General features: G+C 49.7%; 1 protein-coding gene across 5 annotated transcripts in view; it reads right to left on the bottom strand.

The window, feature by feature from the left end:
• Positions 1-15,494, bottom strand: part of TTC7A (tetratricopeptide repeat domain 7A) — a 368,146-nt gene that overhangs the window by 93,584 nt on the left and 259,068 nt on the right. For 4 of the 5 annotated variants that reach the window (XM_083175293.1, XM_083175295.1, XM_083175292.1 and 1 more), the window contains one exon: positions 15,001-15,135. In XM_083175293.1, the coding sequence (XP_083031419.1) occupies positions 15,001-15,135 (135 nt within the window). Of the gene's footprint in view, positions 1-2,544; positions 2,638-15,000; positions 15,136-15,494 lie in introns of those variants that run through there. The other variant, XM_083175296.1, reaches the window with a different exon arrangement.

Below are 15,494 nucleotides of genomic sequence, written 5' to 3' on the forward strand. Positions count from 1 at the left end.
GACACTATCAAATCCGCCATAGGCGGAGATGCAAAAGGACCAGACATTCTTCCCAGCTGCACCTCCTTTTTTAATTTTTCCCCCACTATCTCTGGGTGCTCCCTTGCTGATTTCAAGTTACCCTTAAAAACCCCCATCCCCGCAACCTCTGAAGGAATTCTAAAACCATCCCTGAACCCCTCTTCTAACAACACCGCCGCTTGCCTGTTTGGGTATCTATGCAGATAACCCAGCATCCTTCCCAATCGTATTGGAGTCTCCCCCTTTAGAGGTAGCCTCCCTCGGTTTTCCCCTGAAACACTTGTTTGCTCCATGGGTACCTCCGCATGAGGAGCACTCGTGTTTAAACTTGCACTTTGCTCCAAAACGACATGCTCCCTCATTAAATGCAAAGCATAGGCCCTTCTGCAAGGCCGTATTGGAGACCCCTTCTCTTGGGCCCCCCCTGTCCCCTCGAAAGGGCTGACCTAACCTATTTGGTGCCGTCACCTTCAACCAAAGCCCAATATCTTTATGATCCCACCTAATATTCGGCCGCACCGCCTTACGCTGCCTAAACTGTTCATCATATCTCAGCCACGCCTGACCCCCGTACACCCTTTCTGCTTCTGCGATTGCATCCATATAACAAAACAAAGCCGAACAGTTCTCAGGCGCTTTTTCCCCTATCACACTAGCTAAAATCGCAAAAGCCTGAAGCCAATTAGAAAATGTCCTCGGTATCAGCCTATACCTCCGACGTTCCTCCTCCTCCTTCTTTTCTTCCTTACGTGGCCTGTCCAAATTAAAACGCTCCAATGGGAGCAGCGAGAATATGTCTACATACTCCCCTTTCCACACCTTATCCCTTAACTCCTGCTTCAAGTGAGCCCCCAGCGGTCCCTCAAAACAGACATAAACCTCACCCTTAGCAGAATCACTGACTTGCACCGTTTCCACCACACTTTCCCCACTATTCTGCGTAGCCCCCACACTGCCAACGCCCCCTGCACTGCCTGGCGTAACCCATGCGCTTGCTGGCGACTGACTTGTCCCCTGCCTCACCTTTGTAAACCATTCTGCAAACCCCGTCACCAACTCTAACATACCCTTAGTAGCCTCACTTTGCTGACCTACACCCGCCACCCCCTGACTCCCTGCCAGGGGCCCAGAAGACAAAGCTGATGACTCACCAGGCTGCCTGGGGGCTGTGAACCCAGCAGCCGCAGCTCCTGTGTCCTGACGCGCACTTCCCACTCCAGATGTTCCAGGCACCTCCTCTGGTCTACTTGGTCTGGTGGCCGGGCGCGCACCCCTCTCGGATCCTGCGGGTGCCGCACTGCGTGCAGGCTCTTCATCGCCGGCGAAGCCAGCCGGCTGCCGCTCGTTCCCTGGAGCTCTCTCCCCGCTTGTGATGACGCCTTCTCCCCGACCCTCCGTCTGGGCCTCCTCTTCGGCCGCGCTCGTGCCCGCCGTCATCTCCGCTGCCTCTTCTCGCACGGGAAGGCAACCCTTCCCGCGCTGTGAACCCCGCCGCCCTGTAGGATTCCTCCCAGACCGCACCTGCCGGGAGGAAGGTGTCCGTCCCGCGGAACTGCCTGGAGGGTCCCGGATGGGGCTCCTGGATCGGCGCCGGGTTCTGGGGGTGAAAGAAGGGCTAAGGCGCTCCGGAGGCCTGGACCTCCGAGGCCGTGCGCCAGAGGGGTCAGACGTGTCAGCGTCCGTCCCCAACCCCCGCATGAGGCCCGCTACTTGCTCCTGTAGCCAGGCTGCTCCCTGCGTACCGGCCGCCTTCCTCAAGGAGGCCAGCGCAGTTTCGATTTCTGTCATGCTTGGGTGACACTAGATCAGTCAGCAAGCCAGCTTCTTGATCCTTGACAAAATGTCTGACCTGGGGCTATGTGAACCCCTCAATATATACTATCCTGCCGCCCTGTTAGGCCCCTCCCCCTCCCCTATGTCACTACTCAGTCACCCCCCTTACAACCCCCTTATCCTTGAACCCACTATGCTCCTTCCAACCCCTGTCAAGTGGGCCTCCCCTAGGCTCTGCCCCAGTCCAGCCCAATACATTACTAACTGTCACATTTCCCAGATCACCTAGCTGGTGCACAGCTGTAGTCATTACTAACTGTCACATTTCCCAGACTCCCTAGCTGGTGCACAGCTGTAGTCATTACTAACTGTCACATTTCCCAGACTCCCTAGCTGGTGCACAGCTGTAGTCATTACTAACTGTCACATTTCCCAGACTCCCTAGCTGGTGCACAGCTGTAGTCATTACTAACTGTCACATTTTCAAACCTGCTGCATTCATTCCTACTATAGATCCACAGGTTGCCTGACACATATGAACTGCTGGGACAGGTTTGGCCAGCGCTGCTCTAGGAGAACTGTACCTGATGCGTTATTGGAACCCTTCATATAAATGTGAAACGTGGATTTGCCATCAAAAGAACACAAGCAAGGAGCAACTTGCTTATCTCTACCCAGAATTCAAAGGGGGAAGACTTAATCCTTCACTCCTTGGCTCTGTGTGATAATGCTGGTTGTCATGAAATAGCGATGAGAATATAAGTACCTTCTGTTGTAAGAAGGCTCTTGCTGCATTATTTATCGACGACAGTTCTTAGGCTCCTTCCAAACCCACCTCATAACCTTAAAAGATGAAGAATATAGAAAAGTTCCATTTTACCTGGCAGTAATATCAGCAAACAGATGGAGCAGATACAGTAGCTTCCACCAACGCCATGGTCAGATATCTAGCATGCTTCAGCAAAGCACTGGATGCGTTATAGTTTAATGTCAAATAATGTGCTGATTTTTAATGCTTTAACGCAGGCATGTCCAAACTATGGCCCTCCAGCATAGCTGCCTACCCTCCTGCATTCTGCAGGAGACTCCCTGAAATAGCAGCAATCTCCCTCTCTCCCTCATTAGTCTAGCAATCTCCCTCATGTCACCTAGCCCACATTACACTGTTACATCATAGTTACCTCCCCTCCTGCATTCTGCAGAAGACTCCCTGACATAGCAGCAATCTCCCCCTCTCCCTCATTAGTCTAGCAATCTCCCTCATGTCACCTAGCCCACACTACACTGTTACATCATAGTTACCTCCCCTCCTGCATTCTGCAGGAGACTCCCTGAAATAGCAGCAATCTCCCTCTCTCCCTCATTAGTCTAGCAATCTCCCTCATGTCACCTAGCCCACATTACACTGTTACATCATAGTTACCTCCCCTCCTGCATTCTGCAGAAGACTCCCTGAAATAGCAGCAATCTCCCTCTCTCCCTCATTAGTCTAGCAATCTCCCTCATGTCACCTAGCCCACATTACACTGTTACATCATAGTTACCTCCCCTCCTGCATTCTGCAGGAGACTCCCTGAAATAGCAGCAATCTCCCTCTCTCCCTCATTAGTCTAGCAATCTCCCTCATGTCACCTAGCCCACATTACACTGTTACATCATAGTTACCTCCCCTCCTGCATTCTGCAGAAGACTCCCTGAAATAGCAGCAATCTCCCTCTCTCCCTCATTAGTCTAGCAATCTCCCTCATGTCACCTAGCCCACATTACACTGTTACATCATAGTTACCTCCCCTCCTGCATTCTGCAGGAGACTCCCTGAAATAGCAGCAATCTCCCTCTCTCCCTCATTAGTCTAGCAATCTCCCTCATGTCACCTAGCCCACATTACACTGTTACACCATAGTTACCTCCCCTCCTGCATTCTGCAGAAGACTCCCTGAAATAGCAGCAATCTCCCTCTCTCCCTCATTAGTCTAGCAATCTCCCTCATGTCACCTAGCCCACATTACACTGTTACATCATAGTTACCTCCCCTCCTGCATTCTGCAGGAGACTCCCTGACATAGCAGCAATCTCTCTCTCCCTCATTAGTCTAGCAATCTCCCTCATGTCACCTAGCCCACATTACACTGTTACACCATAGTTACCTCCCCTCCTGCATTCTGCAGGAGACTCTCTGACATAGCAGCAATCTCAATCTCTCCCTCATTAGTCTAGCAATCTCCCTCGTGTCACCTAGCCCACATTACACTGTTACACCATAGTTACCTCCCCTCCTGCATTCTGCAGGAGACTCCCTGACATAGCAGCAATATCCCTCTACCCCTAATTAGTATAGCAATCTCCCTCATGTCACCTAGCCCACATTACAACTGTTACATCATAGTTACCTCCCCTCCTGCATTCTGCAGGAGACTCCCTGACATAGCAGCAATCTCCTTCTCTCCCTCATTAGTCTAGCAATCTCCATCATGTCACCTAGCCCACATTACACTGTTACATCATAGTTACCTCCCCTCCTGCATTCTGCAGGAGACTCCCTGACATAGCAGCAATCTCCTTCTCTCCCTCATTAGTCTAGCAATCTCCCTCATGTCACCTAGCCCACATTACACTGTTACATTTTTGGGGAAAGAATGAATAAGAGATAGATACATTTACAGTGAATCATCAACACCATTTCTTTACCAAGTATAGTATCTCTTACTAACTGCTTTGCGGCTCATCTACATTTGGATATAAGTCATTTTACAAGATTCCTCTCAGATGTAGCAGTACACACCCACGCTTCTAGGTGCCACGTTCACAATCTTTTTTCACAATCTCTCCATATATGGAACTAGACACGCCCTTTTGGTGGAGCATGACACGCCCCCTCAATGGGGCGCTGTGCAAAATTCTACTACCAACTATAAATCTTCCTGAAACTAGTTTTCAAAAGTAGGCAAGTATGCCCTCCGGCTATTGTGAAACTACAAGTCCCATCATGCCTTGTCACATTTTTGCTATTAGGGAATGCTAAAACTGTGGCAAGGCATGCTGGGATGTGTAGTTTCACAACAGCTGGATGGCCACAGTTTGGACATGCATGCATTAACACAAAGAAGTATTGTAGAGTCATTACTATTATGCCAAATGGGACAAACGAAGAAGATGCCAAAATGTGTCCCCCTCCTATAAGTAGCCCATAGGAAGCCATCTGCAACTGTTGTCTATTCCTTTAGGCAGCAACCAATGGGATGTCAGGAAATGCATTAGGCCATTTGCTTCTGAAAACAAATAAGGTTATTACCCTATACCAGTGGTGTCAAACTCATGGCCCTCCAGCGGTGGTGGAACTACACGTCCCAGCATGCCCTGCCCCAAATTTTATATAACGGATTGATAAAACTGTGGCAGGGCATGCTGGGACGTGTAGTTCCACAACAGCTGGAGGGCCATGAGTTTGACAACACTTCCCTATACAGTAGATCAGAGATGGGGAACCTCCGTCCCTCCAGCTGTTGTTGTACTATGCATCCCAGCATGCCCTTCAACAGTTTTAGCATAGCCAAATAGCGAACCTGTAGCAGGGCATGCTGGGACGTGTAGTTCAACACATCCCAGCATGCCAGCATGGCCAAAGGGTCCCCATTTCTGCTATAGATGGACCAATGGAGCTTACAATCTAATTTAACTACCACTGACCCACAAACACCCCAGATAAGTGGAATATACAAATTCAATATATTTGGGGCCCGATTCAGACCGTGTGTATGAGTCCGAAATTGTCCCCTTCCACGATTTTTGGGGTGTGAGCATGCACGTGTCTGCGCATGTGCAAACCCCAAAAGCTATCGGCTTCACGCTGTTCGCTCCAAACCGGTGGGCGGGGGCAGACAGGGGTACTGGTGTTTTTAAGGGAATCCCCATAAAAACGTTGGGCGTTCCCCTGGGAGCGCAGGCGGGTCGATGCCTGGTCTAGGCGGACAGCTGACGTCACATGACTTCAGTGCCCACCCCCTCTCTGACGGTAAAAATAGTTAGTCCAGACTGACTTTTATAACAGAAGGGGAGAGAAACCGTTCCATGGTCAGCGAGCACCTTTGGCCGCAGGCGGCGGGTGGCGCTTACCTGTTCGCTGGGCTGCCTAGTAGTGGTCCCACTGTATATAGCACCACCCTCACTGTGTTCAGCATCCCGGCGGATGGGAAGCCGGCAGACACAAAACCGACGCCATCATCACGACTACAGCCAGAATCCTTAACGTAAGTATTGGCAGACTGTGAGGGGGGATGGTTAGGCAGAAGGGGGGGGGGGGGGGGTATGGTTATATGGTTAGGAGGCAGGGTATAGGGGTTAGGCACTAACAAGGAGGTTTAGGGTTGGACTTCTTTGGGGTGGGAGAGTTAGGATTAGGCTGTGGGGGGGGGGGGGTTTGGGGGGGCGTTGGTTTTGCATTTTAAATGGGGGGTGTTCAGCTGTTATGGTTAGGTGACAAAGTACAGGGGTCATTTATCGGACCAATGATATGTTTCCTTCTGGTGTCTGTATTCTAATTGCTGCCATCCCCACCGCCAGTCACCCATATGTATACCCAGTCAGGGACAGATTTCCCACTAGGCCCGTGAGGCACGGGCCTATGGGCGGCACCTGCTGGGGGCGGCAAACAGTTGAATGATTTTTTTATTTTAAAAATATAATTACCTTGCGGAAAGTGCCCACCTACAGCTGTACCTGCGGCACTTGTAAACTAGCACCGGGGATCGAGTGTTGAACACCCGGCGCTGGAGAGAGGCAGCACTTTAGTGCCAGCGAGTCAATGACAGGAGCTTTGCACTTCCGGCGCCTGACCTGAGTGCTGCTGACCTGAGTCTGACAGGCAACAGCTTCCGACGACCATGAGAAGAGAATAGCACTGGCAGCAGGGGCCGGGGACCACAAAATGAGCATCGGCGGCAGGCGCAGGGGAGGAGAAGAGAGAGGAGCAGTTTCAGGTGCCGGGGAACACAAGATGAGCAGCGGCGGCAGGCACAGAAGAGGAGGAGAGAGAGCAGCAGTGACATTTGCCGGGACCACAAGAGGAGCAGCGGCGGCAGGGGACAAGGAGAGAGAGGTGCAGCGGCAGGCAGCCCTGTGGCACAGGGATCGACTGCTGCTGAAGACCTGGCGTAAGGGGGATGCCACATTGCTATGCTGGGGAAAGGGAGCTGAAGACCTGGGAAAAGCAGCCCTGCAGTGCTGTTGAAGGTACATGCACTGTTTTGGAGTGGGCAGAGCTCTCTCTCTCTACCCTCTCCCCCCCCTTCCCTCTCTCTCTCCCCTCCCCCCCCCTTCCCTCTCTCTCTCCCCTCCCCCATCTCTCCCCCTTCTCTCCCCCCCCCCCCCTCTCTGTCTACCTTTTATCTCCCTGCCTATATTGAGGCAAAAAAAAGCGCTGCCTAGGGGCGGTCTACCACTTAAATCCAGCCCTGTACCCAGTATATCATACATACAAAAGTATTGTACACCAAAGTGCATGCAACTCTCAGGATACCCGGCCCTGGTTATAATGCAGCCTTGCTATCATTCCTCTATTGCAGTGGTTCCCAACCTGGGGTACTAGTACCCCTGGGGGTACTCTGCAGACCAGTTGGGGGTACTTGAAAATAATATTGGTTATGGCGGAAGAAGAAGAAGTCTCCAGGATAAGTCTCCCATTGCCAAGGAGACGAATCACGTTACATCACTTCCGGTTCTGTCTGCATCGTCATTAGCATCTTCTCATGTCTTTGCCCAATCAGCAATCCACTGGGAGCTACCTGCGCTGCCACAGGTGGAGGAAGCAGTGGCATTAATCTTACAAGCGTTAGCAGGAACCCCGGAGACAGTACACAGCCAGCACCCAGGACACAGAGGGACTCAATTCCTGACCACACACTACTCCTCAGCTACTCCTTAATATAAGGACACACATACCGCTCACTTCCACTCCACTTGTAAGTACTGTGGATAGTTCAAATTGAGAGTAAGGGGTACTTATAAATGAAAAGGAGAGAAAAAAGGTTGGGAACCACTGCTCTATTGGCCTGTGTTCTAAGCTGGCAGTATGTGCTCCATCTCCCAGCCGTCGCCCGGTTGTGGGCCTTGCAGCCTGATCGGTTCTCATCAGTGTCTCATCAGAGTCAGTGTACGGAGATCAACGCACAAACATCAGTGGCACAAAATCCCTAATCTGCATTAATCCCCATATCATTTGTGAGTAACTATCCGGACATTCTCGCGGGCCTGGAAGAGTGAAATCCTATTGCCTGTATCCATATTTCAGCAACAATTTGTCCTGATTTCTTCCCTCATTACGGCCGATCACTTTACATTACAGAGGTAGGAGAATAATTGGCACGGATCTGCAGTGACTGTCTGCTGAGCCGCAGAATTCAGATGTAGGTTTGAAAAGTCTGGCGATTCCCATGGATCAGAATGTAACAATATCAAAGGATTCCAGCAGATGACAGGGCCCCAGAACACTGAGATGATGCGCAGAGGGCTGATTAACCCATCGTATTCTATCACTCGCAGAATCTATACTGTATAGTTACGCCGGGGCTGCCTACTTCCTGGCTGCCCAGCTCAGTGAGGCACAGGGGGGGCAGGGCCACTGACAGGGCGGGGAAGGCCGGAGGATGATCCGTGTGGGGGGCGTGGCCAACGTGGTTGCGTCCTCGTAGACACATCCCCTTCCATGCAATGCCGGTATTTCAGGCATTGCACAGTGGTGGGCGGGGCTATAAAGACGCAAATCGGGTCATTTACTCACACGGACCCCCCTGCTGCAGGGGCAAGGTGGGGTTGGTTATGCAGGAGACTGCCCGGACCCCGGGAGACTTGCCTACCTTTCTGGGGGGCAGGGAGTTCTGCATTTATCATAACTTTGTAAGGATGCAGTATACAGGCGGCGAATTTGCATGCAGGCGTTTTTCTGGGTGCACCCACCATTTTTTTGGGCACGTCCAGGAAATGCTGGGCATCCCAAAACGACAGCTCCCTGTCCACCCACTGCCCACCCGGCTGTGTGTGATCGCCATGGCGACTGTGATAGTCGCCGAAGGCGTTCACACGTCGGGTCTGCACATGCCTATATTCACCGATACGCATGCAAATTCTCAGGGGACCATGTGAACCTGAATCAGGCCCAGCGTCTGCAATGTATGTAAAGGATACAACAAACATTTAGCATAAATAATAAAATAATATCTGTTATTCCAATTACACCTCCACCGGTACTTGAGGTCTTGAATGGAAAGCAAGTTGACAAGGATTACAATATATTTGTTAGTTTTCATTATGTACAGTGAATGCAGCCATCTGGGCCTCGGGGAGATAAATAAACTCAGCTACAGTCATGAAAGGTGAACTGACGGATTCAACCAGAGATCCAACACACAAAGCTGCTGGGCTACGAGGCGAGTGCTCCAGAGTCTACTAATATGTTTACAGGAAGAGTACAGAATAATCACATAATACCAATTGTATATTCACAAGTACAATGCACCTGAAATAGGCATTTACAGTACAACACAGGGGGGGGGGGTTGGTTTCCAGTTGCTCAGAAACCCTCTCTTCTTTTTTCTGGACAGCGATACAAATCACTACCACAATAGTGGTAGGATATAATACAATTTCATTAGAGCTGTGGCCACAGCATTGTGCAATGTGGACCTAATTTCTGATTGTAAGCAACGCAATGTTAATGCAAGTGAGCGATAATCTGCGTATTTGCAGCGATCATACTGTGTGCGCGGCAAAGTGCTTTTGCAAACTCATAGCCACCGAGATTTTTTTGCAGAGTGATTGACAGGACAGGACCGTTTCGGGGAGGGAACAGGGAGTGGCCGCAATAGCTGAGGCGTGTCCTGGACTTTTTCATGGCCTGTATCAGTCATCAGTTCTGCGATGAACTCCTGCAACTAGTTCTGCTCACCGGCCGTTCACAAGGTGATTTATGGGGAGTGGGCATGTGGTAGTGGAGTTTTTTGGGAGTGCTTAGAAAAACCCTGGGCCTGGGAATGTCAAGGAAAATGCAGGTGTTCCAAGCCGGCTTAGCAGAGGGTTTGTGACGTCAGCGGTCAGAACACCAATATCGGAATTTCGACTATTAAATGCCCAACAGTGGGGATCCCAACTGTCAGGGGCTATTCTCCCTCAGTGTGTATTTCTGTTGATTAGTGGGTGGCTGCGACACTTACAATGCCTTGCAGTTCCATCATTAAAAAAAAAGATCACTGCTACGTCAGCATTGTATTCGCATCTGAATCGGACACTATCATTGCACCAGTGAAACCAGAGAGCAGCTTCCAGCTAGAAGAGACAGGTGCCTTACCATGAGGTGGGCGAATGCATGCTTAGAAAGCTCAGTTATATCTTCTAATGGTTATATTATATATATATATATATATATATATATCTATCCAGGGTTTTAACAGATTTAGATGGTAGATTTGTACCTCCCTCCTTCTACCCTCCTGTCGTACCCTGTAATTGACTGGTCCCACCACCTCTATGATCTCATAAGGGCCCCGCCATTGTGCATACATTTTGCTTTCTGTGGTGGGTACCAGCACTAACACTTTTGTCTCCTGGGTTAAAGGATCGGGTGACTGAGGTGACATCATACCTCTGCTTCTGACAATGTTGGGCCTTTCCATGTGTTCGTTCAGGAGTGGCGCAATCTGCCTTATACGGCCATATAACAAACTGAATGACATTGGGGTCCTGGCACGGTTGGTCTTCCCACCCTTCTTTTAACAGATCTAGAATTCCTCTGGGCTGTCTCCCAGAGAGGAGCTCAATGTAGAGGATTGGGGTACTTTGCTGACCACAAACATCAAGTAAGGTAGGAGCAGATCCCAATCTCGTTTTTCTTGAGACACTGCACACTTTATCATTTGCTTTAGGGTTTTATCAAATCTTTCTACCAGGCCATCTGTTTGCGGGTGGTACGTGGAGGTGGTAATCCTGTCTACTTTTAGCAACCGACATAAATCCTTCATGAGTCTAAACACAAAAGGGGTACCTGGGTCCGTTAAGACCTCTTTCGGTATCCCTAAGCGGGTATACATGGTTAGTAGCTCCCTGGCAATGGTGCCAGATTTCATATTGCGCAAGGGTATAGCCTCTGGGTACCTTGTGGCATAATCAACTACCACCAATATGTATTGGTGCCCTCAAGCAGATTTTTCCACTGGCCCTATCAGATCCATACCAATTTGCTCAAAAGGCATAGAAATGATAAGGAGGGGTACCAGTGGAGCCCAAAACTCTGGCAGGGGGGCTGTCCTCTGGCACACTGGGCATTCCTGACAATACCTCATGAGGGAAGCATAGATGCTGGGCCAAAAGAACCTTAGAAAGCACCACAGAATGCAAAATGTATGTACAATGGTGAGGTCCTTATGAGATCCTAGAGGAGGTGGGACCAGAGGAGGTGGGACCAGTCAATTAAAGGGTCTGACAGGAGGGAGGTACAAATCTACCATGTAAATCTGTTAAAACCTTGCTCTCTGGATTCTGCTACTGCTAACAAAACCTGGTCTGGATTCTCCACATTAATTTCATGTGGGGGAATGCTGACTCTTCCACAACACTTATGCACAAGCAGCAGTACCAAAAACGCAGAATAGCCACACTACTCCGTATGGCTCTGAATCAGGCCCATAGAAACTATTATTTTATGAGAAGCGGGCCCTGGCCACACCCCTCCCATTACCTAGCCCAGCAGAGCTGACACTAATGCTCCTGATCAGAAGTATGGGGTAGGGATGGACATCGGATGCCAAACATCAGATGATGTCTGGGCTTCCACCATTGAATCTTTCAATGTGATGGTCACTGACCATCGCATCCAAAGAATTCAATAGGAAAAAAGTTAATATGATTTGTGCATGCGCAAACATCTTCAGCGTGGTCACAGATGCGCAGAAGCACTGTACCATGGCTGGCAGAGGGGAAGGACCACACAACACCATCAAATGTTTACTATTTGGTAATGGTTTGGGAATGGTAACACTACTACCATCGAAACCAAAACATTGATGGTAGTGAAACATCGAGATGCGAAGACCATCTCTAGTATGGGGCCATTGGAAGTAATGCAGCACTAATGTTTCTGAGCAGAAGTACAAATGATATATTAGATGTACTGACACGTTACTATTTCGATCAGTGGTTGAAGTGGGCAGGTATGTGGAGGTATGGCATACCGGCACTTCTCCACTGACCTGGAACAGTTATTTTTTTAAATTAAAAACGTGTGCAGTGCGCTCAGTGCCCTACTCTGCCTCAGCCCAAGTGTGAGGTCAGCTAACTGTCAGAGGCTCCCAGCGCTGAGGAACATGAGCTGCTGTAGACCCTGAGCTGGGGTGCAGAAAAAGAAGATCCAGTGCCGGGAAGAAAGTACGGAGCCAGAGAGCAGGAGCTGCTGTGGACCCTGCACTGAGGTGCAGCATGAGAAGACCTGGGGGCTGCTGGGGACACTGCAATGTGGTGCATGAAGCGGGGAGAGAGTGTGAGCAGACCCGGGAGCAGGGGCAGAAAACACGGCCCTAAATCGTGGCTTATTATGTAGAATGCAGCACTCTATTCCATCTTTGCTTCACCTCCACTCCTCCTCTCCTCCCCATTCTCTCCCCTGTCGGCTACTCCACCACACCTCCTCTTCTGCCTCTCCTTCCCCTCCGCTTTCCCTCCTCCTCACCCCCTCTCCTCGGCTTCTCCTCTCCTTCACCCCCCCCCCCCCCATTCATCTTTCACTTCCTCTCCTCCTCCCCCCTCTCCTCCACTTCACCTCCTCTCCTTCACTTCCCCTCCTCCTCCTCTCCTCCCCCTCCTCCTCCACTGCTCTCTATCCTCCTCTTCTTTGCTCCCCTTTCTGTTCTCCTCCGCTTCCCCTCCCCCTCTCCTCCGCTTCCCCTACCCTTCTCCTCTGCTTCCCCTTCTCCACTTCATCTCCTCATCTCTTCTGCTTCCGCTTCTCCTATCGACTGCTTTCCCTCCCCCACTTCCCCTACTCCTCTCCTCTGCTTCCCGTCCTCCTCACCCCCTCTCCTCTGCTCTCCCTTATCAACTCATCCCTCCTCCACACCCCCTCCCCCCCCCCCGCTCCCCCTCTTCCTCTCCACTGCTTCACCTTCCTCCTCACCCCCCTCTCCTGTTCCTTCTTGGCTCCCCCTCTCCTCAACTCCCCCTCCTCCACTTTCCCTCCTCCTCTCCTTCACTTCCCCTCCTCCTCACCCTCTTTCCACCTCTATTGCTCTACGCTTAAGGACACGCCCCTTTTGAGTAGCCACACCCCCTTTTCAGGAGTGTGCGTGCCTTCGGCGCACACATAGCTACATCCTTTGCTTTTCCATACCCCCACTTCAAAATTTCCACTTGGACCACCGGTGTCGATGCACTGCAGTAAAAAAGATAAAATAACGATACTACATTACATATTGAGGTTATTGTAAGTCCCCCTGCTCCTTCAATGCCGCAAATGGTGTTTATGTTGTTGCAAAAATCTTTATTTTCATATCAGTTGTCATGTACTGTGCTGCAGAAATGAGACCGGAGCTTAACTAGGACAGAACTGAAATCAACATTCCGTCAGCATTTTAAATGATGCTGCGGGCACAGCTAATGCAGGTATTCTGGATCCATCTGAAATGCCTCCTGTGACCGACCATATTGCTTGATAAAAAAACATGCATTTTAATATCACAGTTACTGGTATGTGCTATTCTGCTGTATCCTCAACATAATCTTATTACCATTAGCATTAAACACGCACAGTTAGGTACTGTAAATGTAATATCTATAGCATATATTACTGTAAAGGAATGACAAAGAAATCTGTATTATTCTCTAGCGCACAGGTTCTCAAACTCTGTCCTCAGGACCCCACACAGTGCATGTTTTGCAGGTCTCCTCACAGAATCACAAGTGAAATAATTAGCTCCACCTGTGGATTGTTTAAAATATGTCAATGCGTAATGAATGCACCTGTGTGCCTGCCAGGTGACCTGAAAAACGTGAACTGTGTGGGGTCCCGAGGACCGAGTTTGATAACCTGTGTGCTAGAGAATAATACAGTATATGCCATAGTAAATGGAAATGTAGTGGTATGGCTCATACATAGGGTTTTGGCCAGCTACCAAAGAGGCTTGGCTAACCACTAGAGCAGTATTTTTCGACCGCTGTTTCGCCTGTTAGGCTACTGCTGCAATAAGTAGCAGGCTCCAGCAGTGCGGCGCTTTTCCACAGGATTACCCACGACTTGTGGTGACTCATTGTCACTGTCTTTAGTTATAGTGGGGGCCAACGTATTAGCATTACTCTGGGGCCGTGTGTTTTTTTCATAACTTTGGGGTCCAGTGTGTTTGTACTATTATAGGGGTCACAGTGTTTCAGAGACTCCAATCCTGCAGAAATAATAAACCAATAGCCATTGATAGATTTGTCAACATTTCAGAGGCTCCTTTACCAAAATCACCCTTATCATCTATTTATTACAATACCTGGAAACAGGAAGTATCTTGTCTCTAATTTGCATAAACAAGTGATTCATTAAAAGTGGTATATAGAGAATATACTGTAGCAAGCTATGACACCCTCCTTAAATAAATCCCACTTTGTATTCAGTAAAGTTTTACGCTTGGAGGCTTTTGTGATGTCACAGGAGCTGAAAACTGTTCCTACTATTAATTATAACAAGCGATTTATACCCAAGGAAGGTCCTGACCGATATTTCCTACAGGCGGAAATATCGGCCATCACTGTACAAACCCGATTCTGCAATGTCAAAAATGGCCGCTGGATTGTCGAATATGCAGCTATTTTTAACTTGCGGCGGCTGTTTTCACCAATCCACGGGCTTTCCTACCGTCAGAATCTCTTCTATCAGTGCACGTTTGCCATTAAGACACTATTTAGTTAGAAAGTAAGGTTTGCACAGGGGAGGAGAAAATGTTGTGCTAATGCTTTTGGGTTATGACAGGTGGTCGGCTCCAGAGGAGGAGCTGCACCACAGTTCAGAATTCAAACAGGGGACCCAAAGGAACTGCCACCAACTGCCATTCCAAACTGGCAGTTGGTGGCTCCCCTATTTGAATTTTAAACTGTGGTGCAGCCCTGCCTCTTGAACCGCTACTGGGTGTTACACAGCTTTAACTTCCTTTCATTTGTTTCATTGTTTTGTTGCTGGTCACTTACCGGCCTGCAGCCATATCTGCTCCAGGGTTATCCACTGATGCATCGGCCCCTGTCTCTGGACGCTGCTGTGCATTGTAAACTCAGACATGGCCTGTTCCATGCGGGATGCTGCAATGGAAGACGCCCGCTGGGAACCTAGGAATACATAATACAGAGGAATATACATAAACACATGTTGTTATCACCCATCCGTGCCACATAAACATCCAGCAAAACGATCCTCATAAACGGCGCATATTTTGTGGACAGTGGCATAGCGCCAAACTTTGCACCCCCCTGCTCCAAAATGTTGCCCCCCCCCTCATCCATCTGTCTGTCCGTCCCCCCCTCCACCCCTCTCTTACCTGGCCGCGTTCCCGGCTGCGTGTCTGGTCCGCAGATCTACTTTGCACTCCTAGCCTCCTCCGGGCTCCGAGTCCTTATGACAAAATGTCCCTCAAAAAATGTCCGCCCCCTTACAGCTGACCTTTTTGAAGGAAGCTAGAGTAGGCCAC

Source organism: Crinia signifera, chromosome 3 (genome assembly GCF_055691185.1).
Source record: "Crinia signifera chromosome 3, ASM5569118v1, whole genome shotgun sequence".
Taxonomy (NCBI): Eukaryota; Metazoa; Chordata; class Amphibia; order Anura; family Myobatrachidae; genus Crinia; species Crinia signifera.